Source organism: Pleurodeles waltl, chromosome 5 (assembly GCF_031143425.1).
Source record: "Pleurodeles waltl isolate 20211129_DDA chromosome 5, aPleWal1.hap1.20221129, whole genome shotgun sequence".
Lineage (NCBI taxonomy): Eukaryota > Metazoa > Chordata > Amphibia > Caudata > Salamandridae > Pleurodeles > Pleurodeles waltl.
In genome coordinates, this window is record NC_090444.1 from 200,485,361 (window position 1) to 200,509,432 (window position 24,072).

At 41.2% G+C, this 24,072-nt stretch overlaps 1 protein-coding gene across 2 annotated transcripts in view; it reads right to left on the reverse strand.

Annotated features, from left to right (window-relative positions):
- The window catches only part of KCNK2 (potassium two pore domain channel subfamily K member 2), a 417,482-nt gene that overhangs the window by 332,062 nt on the left and 61,348 nt on the right, over positions 1-24,072 (reverse strand). For both annotated transcript variants that reach the window (XM_069233893.1, XM_069233894.1), the window contains exon 2: positions 14,437-14,747. In XM_069233893.1, the coding sequence (XP_069089994.1) occupies positions 14,437-14,747 (311 nt within the window). The remainder of the gene's footprint in view (positions 1-14,436; positions 14,748-24,072) is intronic.

A 24,072-nucleotide genomic window follows, 5' to 3' on the forward strand; every position in this document is an offset into this window, starting at 1 on the left:
CAATCCCAGCAGGTGTCATCCATGGTAAGTCATCTCCTCTTATGTACCACCCAAACCATGAGGTTAGGCAATCCACATCACATGCAGCAAAGCAGGAAATACTCCATTGAGGTGCTTGGGCCACCCAGTCAACTGGGCCATCATAAAGTTAGATTCACAGTTTCACATACAGTTATGTCTCTCATGGCAGGGGTATACATCTTCTTAGCAAGTAGGGGCCTATTCCACAGTGCACATGCCGGATCATGTCAGTTGGGTCAACAGAAAGTGAATTATCACATAGAGTCATGTCACTTATTTCAGGGGGACCAATCTGTCCACCAAGCAAGGGACATTCCTGTCTCATCATCATCATTTATTTTACTCTCGCTCTCATTCTCTCCCTCTTTCTCATTATTACTCTCGCTTTGTCTTAATCTTTATCTCTTTCTGGCATATTTTTCTGTTCATATTGTCAACCAACAGACAAAAGTTTCTGGGAGTGGTTTGTGGAATAGGATTCTGCGTGAGGAATTATGAGTAACATCAAAAGGAAACTAATGAACTAAGGACCAGATGTACAAAATCAATTTGCATTTCTTAAGGACGAATCGCTATTTCGGGCCATTAAGAAATACAACTGGCATTCAGTATGTATGAATGCCAAGAACTTGTTTGCAAAATGCGATTCCTACCATGTAGAAATTTCATTTTTGGAAATTGGCAAAACAGGAAATCGCAAATATATCGTTTTACTATTTGCGGATTGCAACTGCATGTACGAAGGATTTCCTACTTTCAACTAGTCATAAATGGTCTTCTAAGAAATATAATTACCACTGACTCAGTACAGGTGGTAACCATGTCCCCAAAATGCATCTGCCACTTTCAGAATAGTGGCATTAGACATCCTGGCGAGGAGGATAAGGATTCTGGCTGTGAGGAACATGAACATGAGGAGACAGGAGAAGATATTTAGGGTGAGGGTCACCCTTTTTAACCAGACATAGGAGGAGATCATAGACAGGTACAGACTGAGTAGTCAGGCCATACTTTATTTGATAGATGAATTGCGACCCCAGCTACAGGCTTCAACACTTCAGAACAACGTTATACCTCCCCATGCGCAGGTATTGTGTTGCCTACAACTCCTAGCATCTGGGAGATACCAGACAGTCATAGCAGTGGCAGGGGTGTCACAAAGTGTCTTTCCCAGGTTTTTCTACAAGTCCCTCGACGTGATGGTTGGAAGCTACACCAATACATATATTTACCCGATACCCCCAATTACAGCAGACAACATTGGATTTCTACAGTGTAGCACAATTCCCCAATGTAGTTGGCCGTGCCGATGGCACATATATTGCCATATGCCCCCTTCAGGTGCAGAATAGATCTACAGGAACAGGAAGAGTACACACTCACTGAATGTGCAGGTGGAGTGTGACACCCCCTGTGTTATCGCTGACCTTGTGGGCAGATACCTAGGTAGTACCCACTACTCCTTCATGTTCTGCCACAGTGGAATACACAACTGACTGGAACAGGTAGAATTTGGAGATGTGCGCACTGGTCAGGAGTGTGTGTGTGATATGATCTAATGGTTTCCCCTCTCATGCTCTTAAGGTGACAGTGCCCTGGCTCCCCACACCTTACCTGACCCCGAGGACACCAAGTGAGAGATGATACAACAGGGCACACAAGACAACACATTCACTCATTGACCCGACATTTGGCATCCTAAAGTCACGCTTTTTCATCATCCACAAGGCCGGCATGGGCACTTCTCTACGCCCGGACACATGCTCCAAAATTAAAGTGACCTGTGCCATCCTGCAAAACATTGCAAATGAGGAGGGGACTGCACAACTTCACCATTGAGCCTGACTCGGATGATGACTCAGACAATGACCTACAGCCACTACATGGGCAGCAGGAGGGAACTCACCACCACTGAAAGAGCACCTTTTATTCAGGTGGCTACCACAACTGAACCAACAAATGTAACAGGGTAAAATATGTGCCAAACAAACCAAGACAAGAGATGGTGGTGTGTACACCCAAGTGTGCACGGTTACTGAACAGACACACCACTGACGCTGGATCCCTCCTTGCTCTCAGGTGGTTGGTGAATGGTGGGGATGCACAGGTTGTGTATTTAAATGTTTTCCAGGGCAGTCATGGTCTGCACTGGCCCATGAGCAACTTCCTGGCAGCAGTGGGACATGTCAGTCTGACTATTGACTGTATGCCTGCCCAGGGTTACTGTGACATTTGCCAAACGGTTGATAAACCTGGTGAAGGTTTCTAGTCAGGAAATGTACTGCCTGTGGCACATCCACTGCACCTGGTGCTCACACTCCATAGCTGATTGTCAGTGCTCCTGCCCCCTCTCCACGGTCTTTGTCAGGTGCTGCGGCTCCCTACCAACAGCGCCAATCTTCTTACTCTGCAGGCTGTGTGTACTCATGATTGAACTTTATAGGCCACCATAGATGGACGGGATATCAGCCACTTCTGGCATGATCTGAGGGAGCCTTCTCACTGACCTGGCCTCTGCTATGGTGGGCTCCCTCACATTTGACTGGTTGCCATAGCTGTCATCAAAAGTGGGCAGTGGGGAGGTGGTGGCTCTCCTGGCTGTTGGTGTTAATGTGCAGGGCAGAGGTGATGATGGTGTAGGGGGTTCAGGAACAATGTCACTCCCACTAGCCCCTTCAGCTGCCACAGGTGCAGAGAAGTCTGGGCTGAGGTCTGTGGAACATATATGTACATAGTTATTGTCATTAAATGTTTAATGTTTTGGCACTATAATGTTGTGATGACTCTTCTGCATGTGTGTATGACATGTTAGTGATGTGCACATATGTTTGGTGTGGTTATGAGCACTCAGTGCAGCAAGATGCTGAATTGCACTACAACTCCTATGATGCATTGCCTGGGTGGCCCAAGCACCTCAATGGAGTATTTCATGCTTTGCTGCATGTGATGTGGATTGCCTAACCTCATGGTTTGGGTGGTACATAGGAGGAGATGACTTACCATGGATGACACCTGCTGGGATGGAAGTGTCCATTTCTCCAACTCCGGGGACACTCAAGTTCGAGGGTCCCCTTGATCAGTGTCTCCATGGCAGTCAGTGGCGGGGTGTTTTGATGGTCCTCCTCCAGTTCCACGTCCCTCTGCCATCCTGCTGACCAGCTTCTCCTTGGTTCAGGAGCGCATACCACTGCTTATGTATCTCATGTACCTCTGTGCCACCCCCAGGGAGTTGACCTTCTCAAGTATCCCCTTGCAGATGGTGGTCTTCTGGGGTCTCAGGGACTGAGAAGGAGGCCCTCTGAAATAGCTGGTCCAGGTTCTCCACACACTCCTCTGTGAGGACCTCTAGCTCTCTCTACGAGAACTTAACTTTCCTCTTCCTGCTGCTCCCAGCTTCCTTTCCTCTGCAGCTATGGTGTAGTGTGCTGATCCTCTCCTGTGCTGGCAGCAGTGTTTCAGGGTCACTCCCTGCTTTCAGAAGGTGTGTCAGGCTTCTGGCTGATGGCCACACCCTCTAATTTAGAGAATTCTTAAATAGTGATTTCCTAATAGGGAATGAGAATACGTAGAAATCACTATTAGAAGATCAGAGAGTATGTACACACCAATTTGTGACTCACAAATAGCGAGTACTACAGAATTGCTATTTAGGAGTTGCAAAATAACAATTTTGTACATCTAGCCCTAACTTCCATGTGTGAAGGATTCTGTGCTAAAAATCGCCTAGAGTTGAGGTCCTTCCAGATTTGCAACCCCCAGTTTATTCAACCATGATCTTCCTTCATTCTGCTTTCCTCACAGAAACAAATATAAATATTTCTGTTGGCAAGGTCATAAAACATGCACTCCCAGTTCTGGAGTTATATGTTGTAAAAAGAGGCAAAACTCTTACAAAGTTACTTTGGCAAATGGCAGAATGACTTAACACCACAGGTAGGGAGTGTCTAAGGTTTTCTGCGTTATGAAGTGTTTGTAGTCCTTTTAATGGTTTAAAAGTGAAACTTAGTACTATAGGCTGTGAAAAGAAAGACTGTGTTAAGAAATCTTGAAAAAAAGGTTTGCATTTTCCGTACTGGCAGTTTTTTTTTTGTGCTGATTTCTATACTAGTCTCTCCAGAGGTAGTCCGCAGTCCAAATTGTGTCAACCTCATGCTTGAAACATTACAAAATTAAAGACTTTCCTTATAAACAGTGATACCATAATCCACCACAAGTGGTTTTAACTGTTTTCCCTCAAATATTCCCTCAAATCAATGTAAATTGGGAACACATATGAGAGGTGAATGTCATCTTCCACTGTGTTATTATAACAAATGTTTGCAATAACGACAAATGACACCTGCCAGTTGAAGAAATCCAAACATAGCATAAAGTATAACTATCAAAGGGAATGGGTTATCAAGGCAATCCTCCCTATCAATCAAGATTTAATAGTAGCAACATTGAACAACCAGCTTTGAACTAAGCATCATATTGAACTCTTATTGAATTCTTTAGTATCATGATGATTGCTGATGAGTTCATTCTAAAAACTGCTCGATACATTACTGTCCCATATATAAGAATGCATTTCAAATATCAATTATGGTAACAATTCCTCCCCCAGAAGCCTCATTAAGTATTAAGTATTGTAAATCTTCTGATTAAGAGCCACAAGTTATACCAAAAGACTAAAGTTTTCAATGTGGCACATTTATTTATGCATGCTACCCCTAACATATTTCTTAAGGAAATTAAACAACAGGATCTTTGGATCGTCAGACTCTGACTAATGTTATACTCCAGTTATTTCCATCTTGATTCCAAGGCAGAGGACCTGTTCTGTGACCAAAATATTTGGCAGGACAACCAGGGGGTTCAACTTCTCCAGTGACCATGTCGTAGCTGAATATGTAACACTAGATACTATGTTATCTTAGTCAATTGTATTGATAAGTGGCCTCCACCAACTCTGAAAATATACATGATCAATACAAGTGATCTATATTTCATAATTTTTCCAACTGTTTCACTGTAAGCTGTCCAGTTACAACAATTATTTAAGCTTACCCGAAAGGCCTTTAAATTTGAAATCCTGCTCAAGTGGCACACCCTTAATTCTGAAAAGACTTCTCAGAATAAGGTTTCCACTTCACACAAATCTTGCGGTTAGTCAAATTGAGAAAAGTTGATTATTCTCAAAATAGTCCTCAATTACAGTAATTAAGGAAGGCACAATTTTTTTAATTGTATGTTCTTTATAACCAGCGATCATCATGCAATTAACACAGAATTTTAAATCCATTCATAAGAACACATAAGTGGCTGCTGTTAACATATGGGAAAGTAGTCATTGGAAAAAATATAAGGTTGCAAGGGTGCTTAACCGGAAGCCTGCCTGATACCTTTGTTGATGTAAAAGGCTTCATTATGATTCACATATTACTTTGGCACTATTGGTACTGGTTAATTTAATAACTTTAGTCATGGCATGTATTATACATAAATTATCTAAGGATAGTTCTGAGTAGGTCCTGTCCAGATGATTGAAGGTCACTAATAAATCTAAAATCACTAGAAACTGCTTTACTTTCTTTGGCAGTACATACATCATTATTAGCAAGGAAAGTGTTAATATTTCTATAGAGTCAGTGCCTCATCTAAACACAGCCTTGTATTGAGTCACAGATCCTTAGCAAACTAGATGGTGCAATATCATAAATTTCAAGGTTTTTATCCCAAAACATGTCCTCATAATGTCTAGTAAAGAAACCATGCAATAGAATATAGGTTTCATCTTGTTCCCTTTTCCTAGACAGGGACTCTACCAATATTTTCCAAGAGTAAATACTTATTCAGCCCTCAATATATGGTTAAACAGAAATGTAATCCGGGCTGCTTATATGCATATGTTATGTGGGAGAAAATCAGGACCTCATGCACTGGTCTTTTTCAATGCCAAAACATTTTATCTACTGAAATGGCAGGTTGCCCAATGATGTTACCATCATTAGGCATCAACCTAGATCTGAGTACAAGGCAGAACATTGAGAGTACCTGCTATCTGTAGTAATATTATCTTAGGGTTACTCTGCTACTCTTTGATCCTACTCGTGAGTGGCTTTTCAAATTTCACTCATTCTCCTTATCATAGTTGCTATATTAAAAACATCTTCCATTCCTTCTATACAGATTGTGCATTATGTTCAGGAAAGGTTTATTCTCAGCTGCCTCTTGCATCCTCTCTACTGCATTGGCATTTGACACTTTTAATAGATCAATCTTTGCATTCAACACTGTTTATGAAACCATCCTATGCATCCAGGTCTCACTTTCTTTCTCTAGCAACCATAAACTCTATGTACCTGTAAAAGGCCCTTTCACTAGACATAAAATGAGTAGCATTGCACTTATTAATATGGGGTAAAACACTGCACTGGATTCAAGCCACCGCACTTGACTCATTTTCTTTCACTGGTTACAAACGCAGCTAGCTTCATTACTCTTTCCACGTGGCTGATATAACCAATACAACTGGGTGATTATCACTCTTCACTCTTTTGGATATAGGAAAATCTGCACTTGACCAGTGTTCAATCTCAATCAAGATATAATCAAGGCAGGGGGGCACAGCCCCACCTTTGGACCCAGAGAGACGAAAGTCATTTTGCCAGGAGACTCAGAAGCAAACCTATCATTTGAATCCCTAAATCCATATTTTAATAAAAAAGCCATGAAATGCTTACAGACATTGGTAACAGGGACCTTAAAATTGATTCTCAATTACTTCAAGAGAGATGGCAAGTGTTTTCAAGTGGTAAAGTAACATCTCCAGAAAGACCCACAGTAGTGTTATCATCATTCAGTTTATGACTATTGCACTCGGATAACAGTATATTTCGATAGTAAATTTCATGTTTATTAGAATTTGTCCATTAGAAATGTTGAATATACCATCAATATGAGAAAAAATAGAGCTGGATATGGCACACCTTCAGAAGAGAACCAGACTCCATCACAAGAACAATTCACCAATTGACCAAAGAAAGCAAACCGAAGAGTGGCATGTCAAATAACACAAGGAAGCGAATTGTGGAAACAGAAATGAAGGCTCTCAGCCACAGCTGGGCCACAGTATAGAAACTTATGCAAAACAGACAGAAGAGGCAGTCCTTCGTTTCTGCCCTACATGCCAGTCTGTAAAACTGGGAGTTAGTGAGTAAGCTGATTAACAAAGTATGTTACCTCAATTTGTTGGCTTGCCAAAGAGTCACTATCTAGAGAGAAGGGATGTATAAATGAGTCAATATACCTCACATAATATTTTAAATGTTCCTTCGATAGGTTAATGAAAAAGATTTTTTAAGTTTCAGCGCACCATAAAGATGCACCACCCCAGCCCCTTTAAACTTGCATCTGTGTTCAAAATTGAGCATTTCTTAGAATCAAAGTATTTCAACTTGGGAGACAGTGACAATCTACTATTCAGTTCAATAAATTCCTTATCACACACCGCATCCCACTCAAACTCAACCCCTTTCTTTAACAGGCGTCGTAAGTTTAAAGTAACATCAGCAAAATTACTAATAAAGTTACTGAAATACTCTGCCAGTCCCAAAAACCTCATATGTTATTCTTTGTTTACAGGAGGTACCAAGTTCTGAATGGTATCCACCAACTCTGCTTTGGGCATTAGTTCACCCCTGTTAAAGTGTGGCCCAAATAATCAATATTTTGACTACTAAACTTGCACTTAGCAATCTTGACAGTGAGATTGCATTACTGCAACCTCTCAAGGACCATCCTTACTCTTTCCAAGTGTTCCACTTCATCCTTACCGTACACCAGTATATCATCCTGATACACCCCTACACCACTTACACCACCAAGCAGGTTTTCCATGATATGCTGAAAAACTGAAGCCGCTGAAACTAACCCAAAAGGTAGCCTGTTATATCTGAAAGTACCAAAGTGACAAAGGCAGTGAGATATTTTGATGATTCTTCTAACTCAATCTGGTAGTAAGCAGAGGCAAGATCAATAGTGGTAAAAACCTTTTCCCCTCCTAGCATCAACAACATTTCAGAAATATTAGGTAGAGGATACTTCTCAACAATCACACCTTTGTTAAGTTGCCTGAGGTCAACACACAATCCCATACTCCCATTCGCTTTCCTGGCAACTACGACTGGAGCCAACCACTGTGTACCCTCCACTTTCTCAATGACCCCTTGTTCTTCGAGTTTCTCCAATTCAGACTTCACTTCTTGCCTAACTGCCAAGGGAATATTCTGCACTTTACAACAAACAGATCATTTTACCCTATGTTTATAGCCTTTCAAACAACCTAGTTCATTGCTAAAAACATTAGGAAACGCTGACTTTGATCTGTCCAGCAGAGTCACATCATCCTCCCCTTCCTTCACGAATGTAACATCAAGCCTCTCTTTCAATATGATAGGCAGAGAGCTATTGGGGTCTAACATTACACCCAAATCCTTCTGATTCATCCATCTTATTATGCTATCCCCTTGTTTTGACACAAACGTTCCCTGTGGTATAACGCCTCTCATACTCGATAAGACCTATGAAGTAGCCATGGAGCTCAATAGGCTCTCCACCATAAGCACAGGGCCTAAAGTCTGGTTTCATTAAGTTGACCTTCCCTTTCAAGTGATCTTGATAAAACTTGTTTGCAATGATAGTAATCTTTGCGCCAGAGTCAAATAGAACATTAGTTTTCTTTCCTTTCACGTCAATAAAATCGGAAGGACCTTTCCCAGTCCCAACTTGCAATATTATTTGCCCATAACCCAGTCCAGCGTCATCCTCCTGCTCATTGTTACGTACGACTACCTCATTCACTGCCTGTCTGGTTTTCTTTACCCTGCAGGCTGCTGAAAAGTGGCCTTTCTTCTTACAAAACGAACAAATCCCTTTCAAGGCAGAACAAACCTTGTCATTAGCAAAATGCCCTTCCCTATCACACCTGAAACACCTTTTCGCCGCTCCTTTTTTGTCAGAGAAGGCGAATAAATTTTGATCTTTCTTCTTTTCCTGTTTGACCAACAAAACATCTTGGTTGGGCTCCTTTCCCACTTTATCAGAAGAATTTCTCATTATCGCCACACATTTTAATGAGTGTTCAATTTTCCTGGCTACATTCAGAACCTCCTCTAACGAGGGTTCATCCCTTAACCAGAGTTCATCACGAACCTTTTCAATATTGCAACCAAGCATCAATTGATCCCTTAGTCTCTCATCAGTCAGTTTGCCAAACTTGCAAGAGGACGCTAAGTGTCGTAAATCAATAATATAGCTTTCTATTGATTCATCCTCATGTTGAACTCTCTTTCCAAAATAGTACCTTTCTAGAATGGTACTCACTTTAGGCAAATAATGCAAGTCTAACTTCCTCAGGCATATTTCATGTTCATTCAAGTTCACCGCGTTTGGTTGTCCGGTACGTCTGGGAGATGATCAAACACTTCTTGACCTTCTGCTCCAAGACAGTGAACTAATAGAGCCGTTCTCCTTTCCGCACTCAAAGAGGTGCCACAGACTCTGGAATACCTTTCAAATACCTTTTTCCATTTTGCCCACTTTATAGGGGGATCACCCGGATGTGCCAAGAAGAATGGAGGAGCTGTAACATTCTGCATAATGTAATACCCAGATGAGAAGATACTTGAAAAGAAAATGCCCAAAATGTTGTTAGGAAGTTGTCAAGTTCAATTAACTTTTTGAAATTTACACCGCTATAACATTCTTTATTGATCCTTCCTTATTCCTTATACTTTAAAAAACAAAAACAAAAAAAAAAAGTGTTAAAAACAATATAGAACTTTAACTCTGCAGACAAAAATGATTTGTCTAAAAGAAGACAGTGCCTTCAAGTCAATACAAGCAGAAGAAAAGAAGTGAAAAAACAACACAGAAATGAAGGGCGACTGGTCCTTCGTTTATTTCCGTGAACGAGGATGACGTTGAATATGTAGGAGGCAATGTGAGCAGTCCTTCTTCTACCTCTTTGAAGGAGGACGATGTCGAATATGTCCTTCGAAAACATTTCCGAGAGCGAGAGCAAGCCGGAATTGGAGGAGGCACGCGCACACTAGAATGCGCGAGGGAACCCATTAAAGGTAAGTTATAACTTGCGTGAAAAAAAATGAAAAACATCAGTTTTCCTTTTTCAAAACAACATCCAAGGTTGAGGAGCGTACCAACGAAGAAGCGATCCGGCAGACCGTTGGGATACTCATTGACAACGTGGACGCGTTGTTGAAACGTCGGAGTTTCCTTCCAGCAGTGGGTTTTCCATAGTTTCCCCTCATCGTCAGTGTAAGATTTAAAGGGGGACTCCAAATCCACAATAGTTTATCCACAAAAGGTGGTTTATTTCCAAACCAGGAAACATCATACGGATGTCCTACCCATCCGACACCGCTGCCCGTCTCACCATTCTCGAACCCCCAACACCATGGCAACCTCACGCGTCCATCCATGCCACACTCACGCGCCAGAGCCCCGGAGATTACCACAGTATGCCACAAAGTAGGACAGTCCTAAAATCTGGTCCTGTCAAGCTGTTGCTCCTGCACTAGCAGTAATTAGCTTTCCCTTGCTCAGAGTGATGGTGTAAATGGTGCCCCTCAAAAACCAAGTCTTTGGGATCGGTTGGCCTGCTAGTAAATCTTTGGCAGGAAGGCTGTGGGTGGTAATTATAGACACACATACACATACCTATAGCTATCTAAGATATGAGGGGATCAAAAAGCAAATATAACTTACAGAGGGCAAGCAGGAACTCTGATAATGCATAGTAACAGAGCTCGTTGGTAAGCTTGCTTTTGAAGCTGGCCTTCACCATTTCCAGACAGGCTTCTGTCACACCAGGAGGTGCCCAGAGCACAGAACCAATAAGAGTAAGCCTCATACTGGTATGGAAGAGGAGGTTCTCACTTTGTGAGGCCAACACTTGCAAGGGCTGACAGCAGTACACACAGTGATTCCAGTTTTCTACCTCTTTAAAAGAACCTCAAAATATGGTGTTCCGGGTTTGTTTTGCTGTAAAGAACAAGAAACACTGCTAAGATAGATCTACCACCTTTACATTCAATACCTGTTGTGGTATCTACAAGTGGGTCAACTTACGTTTCCCTCATTTACAACCAATACTAAGACATCCAGTGACTCATGCAATAATTGAAGCAACAGCATTGCCAGTCTTGCACAGGAAGGAACAAAATCCAGGCCTCCTAAAGCTATCCACTTAGGGTCTGGAATTCCATTTTAGTGAGGCCTGCTCCTTCTGTTCTCTATCCAAAACCAGATGATGACCCACGACCTTCAAGAACAAAAGGTCTGGGGCCCTCAAGTTGCATCACATAGGTTTTTTTCCTCTCTGAATATTTTGACACTATGATGGCTATACTAACAATCACAGAGCATAAATGCGTTTTGTAAAGATTTGTGAACTCTAGGGTCCATACCCTACCAAACACCTACAATGCAACAACAGAGACTTGCAACGGTCAGCATGCTCCTATCCACGGAACTACATTTGCAAAATTCTGACATTGGTTCCCCTGCCACTTAAAGGGACAGGGCAGACAGTTAAAAATGGAATGGCATGATACAAAAGAACATCCGGGTAAGGCATAAAGCAGTCTACCCTAAACCACTGCCTGATCATCCAGTGTCCGCAGCCCACATTCACAATGTGAAAGTTATCTAGCACAGAACTTTGAGAAAGGATACCACCTCTTTTGCAGTGTCACTAGTCAATCAATGGTTTTGCAATCTTAGATAGATTTATGATTCATACCTTAAGGGCATCGAGAGTTGAGTTTCTGTGGTCACAAAGCTTAAAATGTTGCATGCCTTAAGCTTTGCAACTGTAAAAACCTTTTTGATTCCAGTCCATATCCATAGTCACTAAGGTCTCAATCAACTAATGAATATGTCCTGGAAGCATCGTGCCATGTTACTGTAAACTGCAATTTCCTACTCATTGTACTAACCAACCAGCCGCACAACTGTAAGTACACCCTCCTCCTGGCTTCCTTCTCTTTCCCTTGCCCTGCATCTCCCTTCATGATGCATCACTTTTACTACCTACCTCTCCTCGTGCAGCGGTCCACTGGTTTGTGGCTCAGATTTCTTACAGAGATCATTTACATGTACAGACTCAGTTTTGTTTACATGATATTAACCTACCTAATGGGTCATACAATCCCATTATGCACAAAGGGAATTGAAAGGTATTTATGACTCTTTAGAGGTGTTTTGTGAAGTACCACCATGCAGACCTCTGTTGATGATGTTCATAATTATTAGATTGAAATCAGTGAATTTATCATCATTCATATGGCCAACAAAAAAGTAGCATCTACTACATAGCTGACACTTAAGTATCCTACATGCATAAATGTATACGTAGGCCTCTTTCAGTCATGTTTAGGAATCATCGATTGTTCATGCTTTATAGGCAAAACCAAAATACACACATATAAATCTCAACTATTGCCACATAATGAAGTCTGCAATAAAATATACTATCTTAGTATGTAGGATTGGAAAATTCAGTAAGACTGCATCTTTACTGATTTAGAAATTATTACTATGAACACAGGCATTACATAAGAATAGTCCAATCATTGACACAAAACACAATACAAGCTCATCTGTCATTCAGGTTTCCATTAAATCTTCCCAAGACAATCTACGCCACTGACATGAATCTTCTGCAGCAGATAAAGTAAGGCTTGGTTAATGTAATGTAAACAGATTCAATGTAAACGGATGATACCGGTGTGCCATGTACTCCCTTTCATGGGTGAAAAGTACATTCGGTTTATTCACAAAACTTCTCTCCTGAGACATTGTCTGTTAGAAGACGCAGATGTTAAAACCTATACTTTTTGTGAAAAAAAACATACCACTGTGCCCTACATAATATGCACATGTTTCAGGTTAGGATTTTGTATATTTTTTAATTATAATTTTTGTAATCGTTTTCCATTTTACCTAAAACATGTTGCCTAATAACTCTTCATATTCTCAGTCTCTCCGTTAAAATCAAGTGCATTGGAGGTGACCATTTACAACTTGGCACACGTACTCAGACCATGTAGGTGTCACCTCATTGTGCCCTCTACTCGACACTGAAGTAAAGTATAGTTCGAAGAAATGCTTGCTTCATAAAGGTTTACCACACCGCTTGACAGCAGTCGGTTTCACAGAACATTTTGGAAACATCTTGCTTCAAGGTTCAGCACATTTATCTGACCCAACAGTAAGGCACGTTCCTGCATTGACAGCTCCTCCATGAACATCAAACCCAACTGCGTCTTCCCTAATCCCTCACCAGATGAGATGACCTGTGATCATAATGATTTATTGAAAGTGGCACCCCAACACATCTTACTTGGCAGAAATCTCTCCAGATGAGCATGAAAAGTACACCAGGTTTCATAATCACATGGTGCTTTAAATGGTGTTTTACAAAGACAAGAAACCATTGAAAATGAAGGCAAGGTAACCCAGATTGAAACATTCACAGATTACAGTCTATCAAATGTCACACATTATGCTGTACATCATGAATTTATGAACTGGTTACTTTATACATACTTCCTGGAACTGTTCCATCTCACAGTCATGGATGTCCCTTTTATGGTCTATATACTAAATCTACTCCTTTATTCATACACATTCACTCTTTCTAGCTGGTTCTGTGCACTCTACACTGCAGAATTTCACAAGACATGAATAGACAAAAAGGTGTGTGCCTCCATGGCATTTATCTTGAAGACCCTATGTTTGACTGAAGTTGAGTAGCTGCATACTGATATCTTCTTATTTAAAACTCCCTTATGGTAAGAATTGCAGCTGATAAATTAGAAATGACTTCTAATTGATGCATTTGGGAGCTTGATACTGGATCAAATACTCACAGTCTAAAACATAAGGCAAATACAACTGAATAAAAAAACATCTCAAATGAAGCCACTAAACACCACAGGACACTAATAACCAGTTCCTTGACACAATAGGATTCAACCAGAATCGTCTCAAAGGAGATCATTGGCTATCCGAAACCAGTTTCCACAAGGTGGAGCTAACAGAAATGATTTGTATACAGTCAGTTTCAATTTCCATTAGGGTTACTCCTATGAACTCCATTGTTAATCCCCTGATCATCCCGAAAACTATCACATCTAGCCTCTTACCCAATAATTGCTCCACCAGCAGCTGGGTCTGTGCTGTGAGCAGTCATTTCAGTATAATTTAACATAATGAGTCTCTATAAATAGCATAAGATGAACTCTAAAAATACCTTTATGGCACATGACAAACTTGTACTACCACCACTGAAGACCCAACAGAATAGGATAGCATGGTAGAAACATCATTGTGTTTCCATTCATTTACCTGGATGAGCACCTCAAGTTCGGTGGTGTTGATACATGCGTGCTCCTCTACAAAGGCGTGCTTTTGAATGAGAATTGTAGTCCTCTGTGAGCTCTCATGTGGTTGTTCCAGTGCTTTGAAAACAGTAGCTCCAATGATAAGGTACAGAACTACCACCAGGAATATTGTTGACACAGTTTTCCATCTCATGACACTGGCTGCTATATCGCTGTCTTCAAAAGTAGACAGCACGATGGGCTTGGTAGAAAAGGAGAGTCTTGGCTTGGCGTTGTGAGTGGCAGATTTAGGATCCAGCAAGTCAGGTGCTGCCACTGAAAAAACAGAAATTAGCTTTAAATATTAAGAAAATGGACACTGAAAATATTCTTCTCTACCTTCTCGCTGCTCGGACATAAACTACTAAATAAATCAAAAGTAGTACATCTGCTTTGGTATCGTAATACTGACATATATAAAAGAATAGAGAAATATTAAAATCAGTGTAGCATGTTTTACTAAGACAAGTAAAAATGCAAATATATCTACTTTATTCCAGATATTTTGTGGCATGTCCCAACTGTTAGCTAATAATGTGCTGTAACAAACATTACAGCTGTGGATATTTTTGCAGTTCTGAAAAATATGGATAGCATTTAAGTGTTGAGTATCATAAAAAAACAAAGAGAAAGAAAGACAGAAAATTTGATTGCAATATATAACATTAGAAAAAAATGAAATGTACTGAGAATTAAGTGTTGAAGATGTCATGAAATCAAACAATTCACAAATAAATTAAGAAAGAAAAAGTATGCCTGACATTTTGTCTTTCTAGGAGTACTAATGAAGCATAGAAATCTGTTGACAATTGTGTTGTTCCAATTCTAATGTAAAAGCATGTTTTATTTTATGTGGAATCCATCTGCTCCTGTTCACGTTTTGTGATATTCAATGACAAGCCCCGCAAGACGTGTCTAAAGGTCTCATGACCTCAGGTAAACTAATGTACTCTGCTGAGCAGCTTGTAACACAAGGCTTGCACAAAAAGACATCTCATGTGGTATTTATTGACTTGCCTGCCCAGAAACAGCAATTGTAGACACATCTAAGGTGCTGCATTTTGATTTGGTAGGAATTGTGTAGAATCACTGTATTTGCACATTGGAAAGTCCCCGCTATGGTGCAAGCATATGTTACATCTGCGGCCATCTTGTATCACACTTTTTCCACAAATTGTAATTTCCTTTTGATTGGCTGGATACTTAATGATTGTATGGTTTCTGTACCTTCAGATCAACATCACACCAGGTATCTGATTATAATGATCAAGCATTATTTCTGTTTCATGATTGGATGTGCATTTTCACGCCTATTGTGGTTTTCAAAAATAAAAGCTCAAAATTCCTGTGATTTGAGCATGCAGCTACCAGCTCCTTGTCCTCATGAATTCATGTTCAGTTTCTGCCTGTGAAACTTGACAGTTGTCTGTATTACTTTTATTGAGGTTCTGCATCGATACTCCAAATGTTTTTTCTGATCACTGTGTATATTTCTCAATTTAGTTTAATGTATTTATGCATTTCTTTGCAAACTTGTAAAACACAAACATGACTTAAACAGATGACAGAATGCTTCAAATATTACCAGTTGCAGACTTAAACAGGTTACAGAATGCATCAACTATTACTAGTTGCATATTTATAATTATTGAAATGTACATAGTATACACGGTTGCATTGATAGAGTGTATGGGATGTTGATATATAATGAAAGAGGAGAGAGTGGCAAGGTTACACACATTTGCAGAAATGTATATAGTGTACTTAATTGCAATAAAACATAAGAGGTGCGAAAGGGAGAAGTTCGGTTATACCAGAGGTCAGTGTAGAATGCAAGGTGGATGTAAAATTCACTATGAGGTTAGGGTAGGATGGAAGAGTAGAATTATCAGATCTTTCTCAAAGTTCTTTTTTCTATTTCTTTTTAATTCAATAGTATGTTATTCAATAATTACATAAGAACACGTTTCAATTTGTCTAAGGACAATAGGCATTCACATAATGAGTAACATCAAACGTTTGAAGAGAGTAATACAAGCTATACATCCAAATGAAAAGAGTAATAAAAGCTATACTCCAAAGCTCAATATCCAAGTTAGCTTACAACAGCAAGGCCAATATGCCATTAGTACTGGCCATGGTGTTGAAAGGCAGGTACTATGGACCATTAAAAAAATCCTTTAAAACACTAGAAATTGCACTATAATAAACTATTCATGAAAAATTACAGTTAAACAGCTGTGCTGAAGAGGGATGGAAACGGGAAAGGGATGTCCTTCTGACATTAAGCTACTCGTCTTATAAATTATGCATCAACATGCAAGGCCAAAAACATAATGCTGTACTTTGTTGCTATGCTATTTTCACACCTAAAGTGCATATTCTCTCGATGCTAACACAGATAGCTCTGGCAAACATACAAAAAAGCCTATCTTTTTTCCCTTCTTTCAATAAGACAAAATCAATTTCTCTCCCACCATTATAGTTATTACAATCCATGCTCCTTTATTGGAATCCCTCAAATATACATGTTTAAAGTAATTAAATATAATGAATTATCTTGGAGGTTGTACAAGTAATCCAGTTATCAAAATAACTGTTTCAGAGACCTAATTGAATACTGTCAAAGCTACAGGGCAAGTAAAGAGCAAGCGGGACAGGTCATGATATGGAGTATTATATTTCTAAAAGCTGTCATTATCATGCAGGTGTAACCTATACATCTTTCTTGTAGACCAATACAATCTTCACAGGATCGTGTTTTGTGTCATTTTAAGATAAACGACTGGAAAAATGTTGTTCACACCAAAGCAACATTGTAAACAGCCCATGGAATCTATTTCTTATCCATTCTTTATTCCCAGTCAGACCTTTGTTTGACATGCAAGTCATCTTGTTTAAAATAGGCTGTATTTTTCTAATTATTAAATGCCAAAATGGGATGATTGTCATTTTCTGAAGCAAAAGTTACTGAAAGGATCAAAGGCTCCGCTTCATTTGATGATTCTATTAATTAACCACTTCTAGGAGTCACTCTGTTAGTGAGGAATATTTTTATGTTCTGAACCTTCTTGAAGTTTTTATATGAACATAACATTCTTATCACTGAGGAGATTGAATTCCAGACCCTGGGTTCACTTCTCATGAAAGATGGTCTAATTGAAAACTGTGAAATAAATAGCTAAATAAGGGAAGTTATAGCTTTCAGAAGCTACACTTGCTCACCCAGCACACCCACATCAACTTTAGAAGAAGCTGCATCACACACAGGCCACCAGAAACAACAACCTAGAAGGATGGCCTAGAAAATAACCACCTCACATTGTCCTCACTTCTTGTGTGGTACTGACAATGTCACAATACAAACTAAAAACTGTAAAAAAAAAAAAAAAAAACGAAAAATAGGCTTCTTCCATGCACGTTCCTACAATATGGAATATCATACCACGCAATATCATAACGTCTACATCCCTCCTGCATGGCAGAAATGATGCAAACACTCCACAGAACATTAGATCTATAAACAATACTAAGCACTCTCTTGAATATAATGCCTCACATACACTAGGGCTCACACCCATATTCAACCTGCTTGGGTCTGTAGCTAGATTTGCCCTATACAACACGAAATTCATACAACCATAATTAAGAGGTAGTGTTCATAGCACCATCATTACCATAAATGAGGCTGTTGGTTTGAAGAGAATATTTCTTGTCTTCATTGTGAGTTTCCTTTGCCACAAACAAGCATTTAAAATATATTATAAATACAAACAAGAGGCTGGATGAAAAGCAGACGTTCCCATTTTAAGGTAATAGGGACACAAATAATGTATTACAGATAAGCAGTGCTTAATTTGTGCTTGTTAATTCCGGTGCTGAGCACCATCACTTATTTTTTAGGGCCGGGGCTTATTCTTCTGCCTCAAGCATTTGCTGCAACCAAAAGACACACATGGAAAAGATGGAGGAAGAGAAATACGAAAAAGCATCACAAATGGAGAAAGTAGAAAGCTGCAAGAGTGAGCTGAAGTGGCAGGGAGTGGCTGTATATGGATTGAAGAGGCCCGAGATGGCTTTAGGATTACGCTACCTCAGTATTCCGTGTTCGCACATTTAATTGCAGCAGCCGCGTGTTTAAGCGGAGGGATTTGGGTACCAGCACCTTTTTATTTACAAATTAAGCACTGCAGATAAGAAGCCATCTCACAGCAGTAAACAAAGTGCTTCAAGGGCAAACCAACAAAAATGATTAGGTTACAGCAATTTCTCTAAAAAGAACAAATTGAAAATAGATAGCGGCTCTTATAGCAAAAACAATTTTGAAAGCAAGTTAACGTTCAAATTAGAGGCCCTGCCTTCACTCTAATGTGCCACTCCTCCAAGAGAGGGATGGACTTCAATTACAAATTCTTATTATAATCAATTTATTTTAAATACATACACTACAAATATATTTTAGTATTCAGAGGATTAGATAAGTAAATATTCTAAAGATGATGCAATAAAATGTATTTTAAGTGCGATATAATCTAAGCTGTTCTTAGTCACAGAAATAAAGAGAGTAAATTAGCGGATTTCCAACTCAAAAGAAGAAACAAAAACAAGCCTACATTCACCCTATCTATGGGCAAACAACTGAAAGAGAGCACTGATGGCATGAGGCTCTATGACCATTGCAAGGTAGGTCATAACTGCCAGAGAATACCAGTATTTTTACAAAAACATTCTAAGTAGTTGAAAAAAATGTACCATGTTGAAATATGAGAGACAGTACTTTGTGGACTATCTTGTGACACACCAATTACATGGAATATTCATTACAATTGTTTAAAGACCGGTAGAGATATAATCTAATATTTATAGACAAATGCCGGAGCTGTTTTTTTGGTCTACATTGCAAAACATGTCTTTGGGGAGATGCCGCCCCCCAACACTGCTAAGAATGTCCAATTCCAACACTGGCGACACCCACTGCCTTCAGTGGTAAGAATTTGCCCTATCCTGCAAGGGGCATGGTAAGATGGAAGGTATGTCTATTTTATCCAGCGCCCCCTCTTGAATTGTCTTAATAATACATGGGCAAATAAAAACAGACTGTCTGTTTTTGTTTTCAGGCGCTCTACTGAATTTGACTCCTTAACTTGGCTCTAAAGTGTACTGCTATATTGTTGTCCCAAGCCTTTAGAAACCGTTTTTGAATAAACACTGACACTTTAATGCTTGATTGAATGATTACTTAAAATCTTTTCAGTTCCACCAAAGGATCAGAAGAAAGCACATACAGAACAAAATACATTTGCCAAAGAATTAAGAGTGTTTGGTCTGTTATAAAAACATGCAACATCTAGGACATAGATCCATAATCTAGAAATTGTAAAATGCAACATCTCAGAGATTAAAAACGCAATGGTAAACATTTCCAGATATGTTCAAAGTATGGTGCCGAGTTACCAAGGCTTATCCACAGGCTCAGATAGGGGTCCCATAAACCCAACAAGGACCAGTGGGGTGTGTGACAAGTGACATAGGTGACAAAAGTGAGAGCTCACTAAAAGTGATGCGTACAGAACCAAGCGCAATCTTGAGCAGGCATTTCTTTCAGAGTGCACAGTGCAGAGTCTCTAAAATGTATTCTACTAAGCATATGTTTACAAAATGCAAGAAACCATGTTATAGGACTGTTCACTGACATGACACGTGCTAGAGCAAACGTGTAGTGATCATGCAAGGCCTTCAAAGTGCATTGTGCCTTGATATCAATTACAAGCAAGCATTTCTTTCGAAATGCATGATATGGATTCACCAAATTATCCCATATCAAGCATATGTTTGCCAAATGCAAGGAACCCAGTTGTGGGATCATTCACTAAAGTGCAACATGTTATTTCAGGAGCTGTTTGTAAACATGCATGATGTTAAAGTGTATAGTGCCCCATGTGCCCCGATGTGGGAGGACTTGATGTCAGTTATTAGCTAACCCCAGATTTCAAATTATTAGCAAGCAAGGGAGTGTCTTTATTAAGCTCACATTTAGGGTTGTCAGGTGGCTGTCCCTGGAGGTGGTCCGGTATCTCACAGAAGCCATCCAGCAATGTCAAAAAAATTGCCCATCCGGGCTAATTCCATTGGGGCATCTAAAGTAAAGATATTTCATGGCCGTTTTTCATGTTCTTATGCCCTTTTGCAGGAAATTAGCTCTTAGATAGACTTGCCTCTGAAGATGCAGTGCTGGGCAGCAACATATAGGCCCTCATTATGACTTTGGCAGTCCTTACCCAAGACCGCCAGTGTTGGCGGTATCCCGCCTGCAAGGTTAAAATTGCACAAAGTATTCCAGCAAAAAAATAGCCACAAATCTGACACCACCAGGACAAAGGAGGGCGGGAAAGAAGCGGTTGCACCACCTGTGCCGCCATCAGCACAGCAGTCCTTCCATGGCAGAAAACCATTGGCGGTCTGAACAGCCGCGCTGAGAACTGACTCCTGTCATAACACAACACCACATTGGACAGTTCGAATAAGCCACACCGGACAAACATCCACACACCAGGCACACCTACTCACAGCACTATATAGCACACCCCTCAACAACCCACAATCCTTTGCACAACTAACCAATAACCTCGAGAAGCCACAATTCAAATATATAGCACATATACACCATAGGCACTCATACACTTCACACTCACCACACACCGCACCACCAACACCATACATACATCACAACTAAACACAAACACCACCACCTACCACCACTCACTGCCAAATGCCCCCACCCCACCCCACCAAGCACCTAACAGGGCACCCCACACACACACACACACACAACACCCCCTTCCACCCAACACAACCACCATGTCACAGCAAAAACACTCACGCTTCACTGATGAGGAGTTGCGGGTCATGGTCAATGAAATCCTCAGGGTAGAGCCACAACTCTTTGGAGCACAGGTACAGCAGATCTCCATAGCCATGAAAATGGAGTTATGGCAGAGAATAGTTGACAGGGTCAATTCAGTGTGCAGCCATCCATGCACAAGGGAGGACATCAGAAAGAGGTGGAATGACCTTGGGGGGAAGGTGAGTTTTATGGCATCCAGGCACCAGCTGGCAGTAATGAAGACTGGTGGTGGACCCCATCTTCTTCTCCAGAGTTCACATCATGGGAGGAGAGGGTCTTGGACATCTTGCATCCTGAGGGCCTGATTGGAACACCTGGAGGACTGGACTCTGGTGAGTAACTAACACTCCCCTGCCAGTAAGTCGTCCTCATCACCCAATCACTGCCAAAATTACTCCATCTCCCACTACACCTCCTCACCTAACACCCCTCTCCTGCATGCCACACTGCCACCCACTACCAATGCCCACACACTCCCAGTCAAGTGCACAGATAGAAATGCCAAGTACAATCTCTATGACTCCCACAATGCACTAGCCCATCCACCACAAAACCTGCTTTGTGCCTGTCACATCACTCCTCTTGCATGTCTGACTATTGCACTAGCTACTGCAACTGGATGCTTCGACTGAGGACTACTACATGGCAATGACAGCAATGCAATGGCACTACACAATGGCAAACTAGCCCAGACAGACACACAGCACTGTTACCAATCCAAAGGGCCACTACTCCAGGCATACTACCCTGAAATGGACCAATCTTGGCCATTATAGTAAGGAGGTATACTCCACGCACAGCAGGCACAGGCAGGACAAACAAACTTGCATACACACATACCCACCTCCCATTTGGACACTATGCTGCAATATACAGCCATTCCCAATCACATACCTAGCAAGCCAGAATGTCAATAAGCTAACAGGGTAAACTTGTCATGTGAAACATCACACATGAACACAACCAACCCACTGAGCTAAACTGATCAGGCCTGATGCAAACAAGCCCAAGGAGCATGGTACACATGTCTGAATCCACCATCCACAAACAGTGTTAGCAGTGCTGCACCTGTCAATGCCATTGCTGGTAATCAAGTCAAGCCACTGTATGTATCAGACTAACAGACAACCATACACACCTACAACATGTAACTCTCTCTAGTTCATCCACAGGTACCCCTGCCACAGCAACAAGGGACACATTATCAGAGACTGCCAGCCCTCCTCAGGATGAAGGCCCCAGTGAGGACAACACCGCTGGACGTCTGGACAGAGATGGCCTACCTGGCCTATCTGGGAGCTCTGGTCATTCTACCACTCCATGCCTCATTGTGCCCACACCAACCAACCCCCCCACCTTGTGGCAACAAGTCAGCCAACCCTTCATCCCTAAACCTGTGCCCCAAGGACTGGTTAATCAATAGTGTGCCCCACATCACAGGGATCTGAGGTGAGCCCTCGCACCCAAGGCAATGAAGGTCCTGGTTAAACTGGGAGTGGACACACTGTGCCAGGGGGACAGGAACATGAGGGTAGGTGTTGTGGGCGTAAACCTCTGGGCCAGAGGATTGGGCAGCCAAGGCACTCACCTGACCAGGAATCCATCACACAAGTCCTGGGACCATGAGAGATGTCATACATTCAACCTGCAGAGTACACATGTCAGAGAGAATACATTGCAACTCAGTACTTACATGCAGTCACCTCCCAAAACACACACATGGGGAAATGAACACATTACACTACCACTGATATACCAAGTCAGGAGGATCATAGATAAAAATATATGTTTGAATACCAGACCTGCAAATATACGGACAACATACCTGTATGTTACTGGAAGTACTGATTGATGAGCTCAGCACTTGACTCAGCTCCACCTTCCTCATCTGCCTCATCACTGTCCATGTCAGCATCACCAGCCACTAGCCAGCTGCCTCCTCCTCTTCCTCAGCTAGTAAGGATATCTAACGTCTCAGGGCTAAATTGTGGAGCATGCAGCAGGCTACTATGATCTGGTACACCTTTTGGGGGCTGTAGAGGTGGGCACCTCCAGAAACATACAGCCACCAGAATCTGGCTTTAGGGGGGCCAATTGTCCTTTCTATTACATGTCTAGTCCTGCTGTGGGCCTCATTTAAACGGTTTCCCCTTCAGTGGCAGGGTACCTCACTGGTGTCAACAGCCAGGGAAGGTTAGGATAGCCAGACTCACCTGTGTGCAAAGAGGTAGGACCTGTTTCAATAAAGGTACAGACACAGGGAAGAATGTGATGACAGGTCCCATAACAAACACATACAATCAAAAGCTTACATACCTGTGAGCCAAACCCTCTCCCGCTCTAGATGTCATTATGTGTGGGACATTGCTGTTCCTCAGAACGTAGGAGTTCTACACAGATCCAGGAAAGTTGGCTGTTGCTTGGGAAATGTATTGGTCTGCCAGAAACACCATCTGCACATTGATGGAGTGGTCATTTTTGTGGTTCCTCTACATCTGTTCATTGGCACTGGGAGGGACCAATGCTACATGGGTGCCATCAATGGCTCCTCTCAATGAAGGATGTGGCCCACATCATAAAAGTCTGCCTTCACATGGGTCAAATCCCCTTGTTTGGGGAACCTGATGTAGCTGTCCAGGTGTGTCAATAAAGCACACAATACATCCTTCAACACAAGGCTGAACATGGGCTGTGACA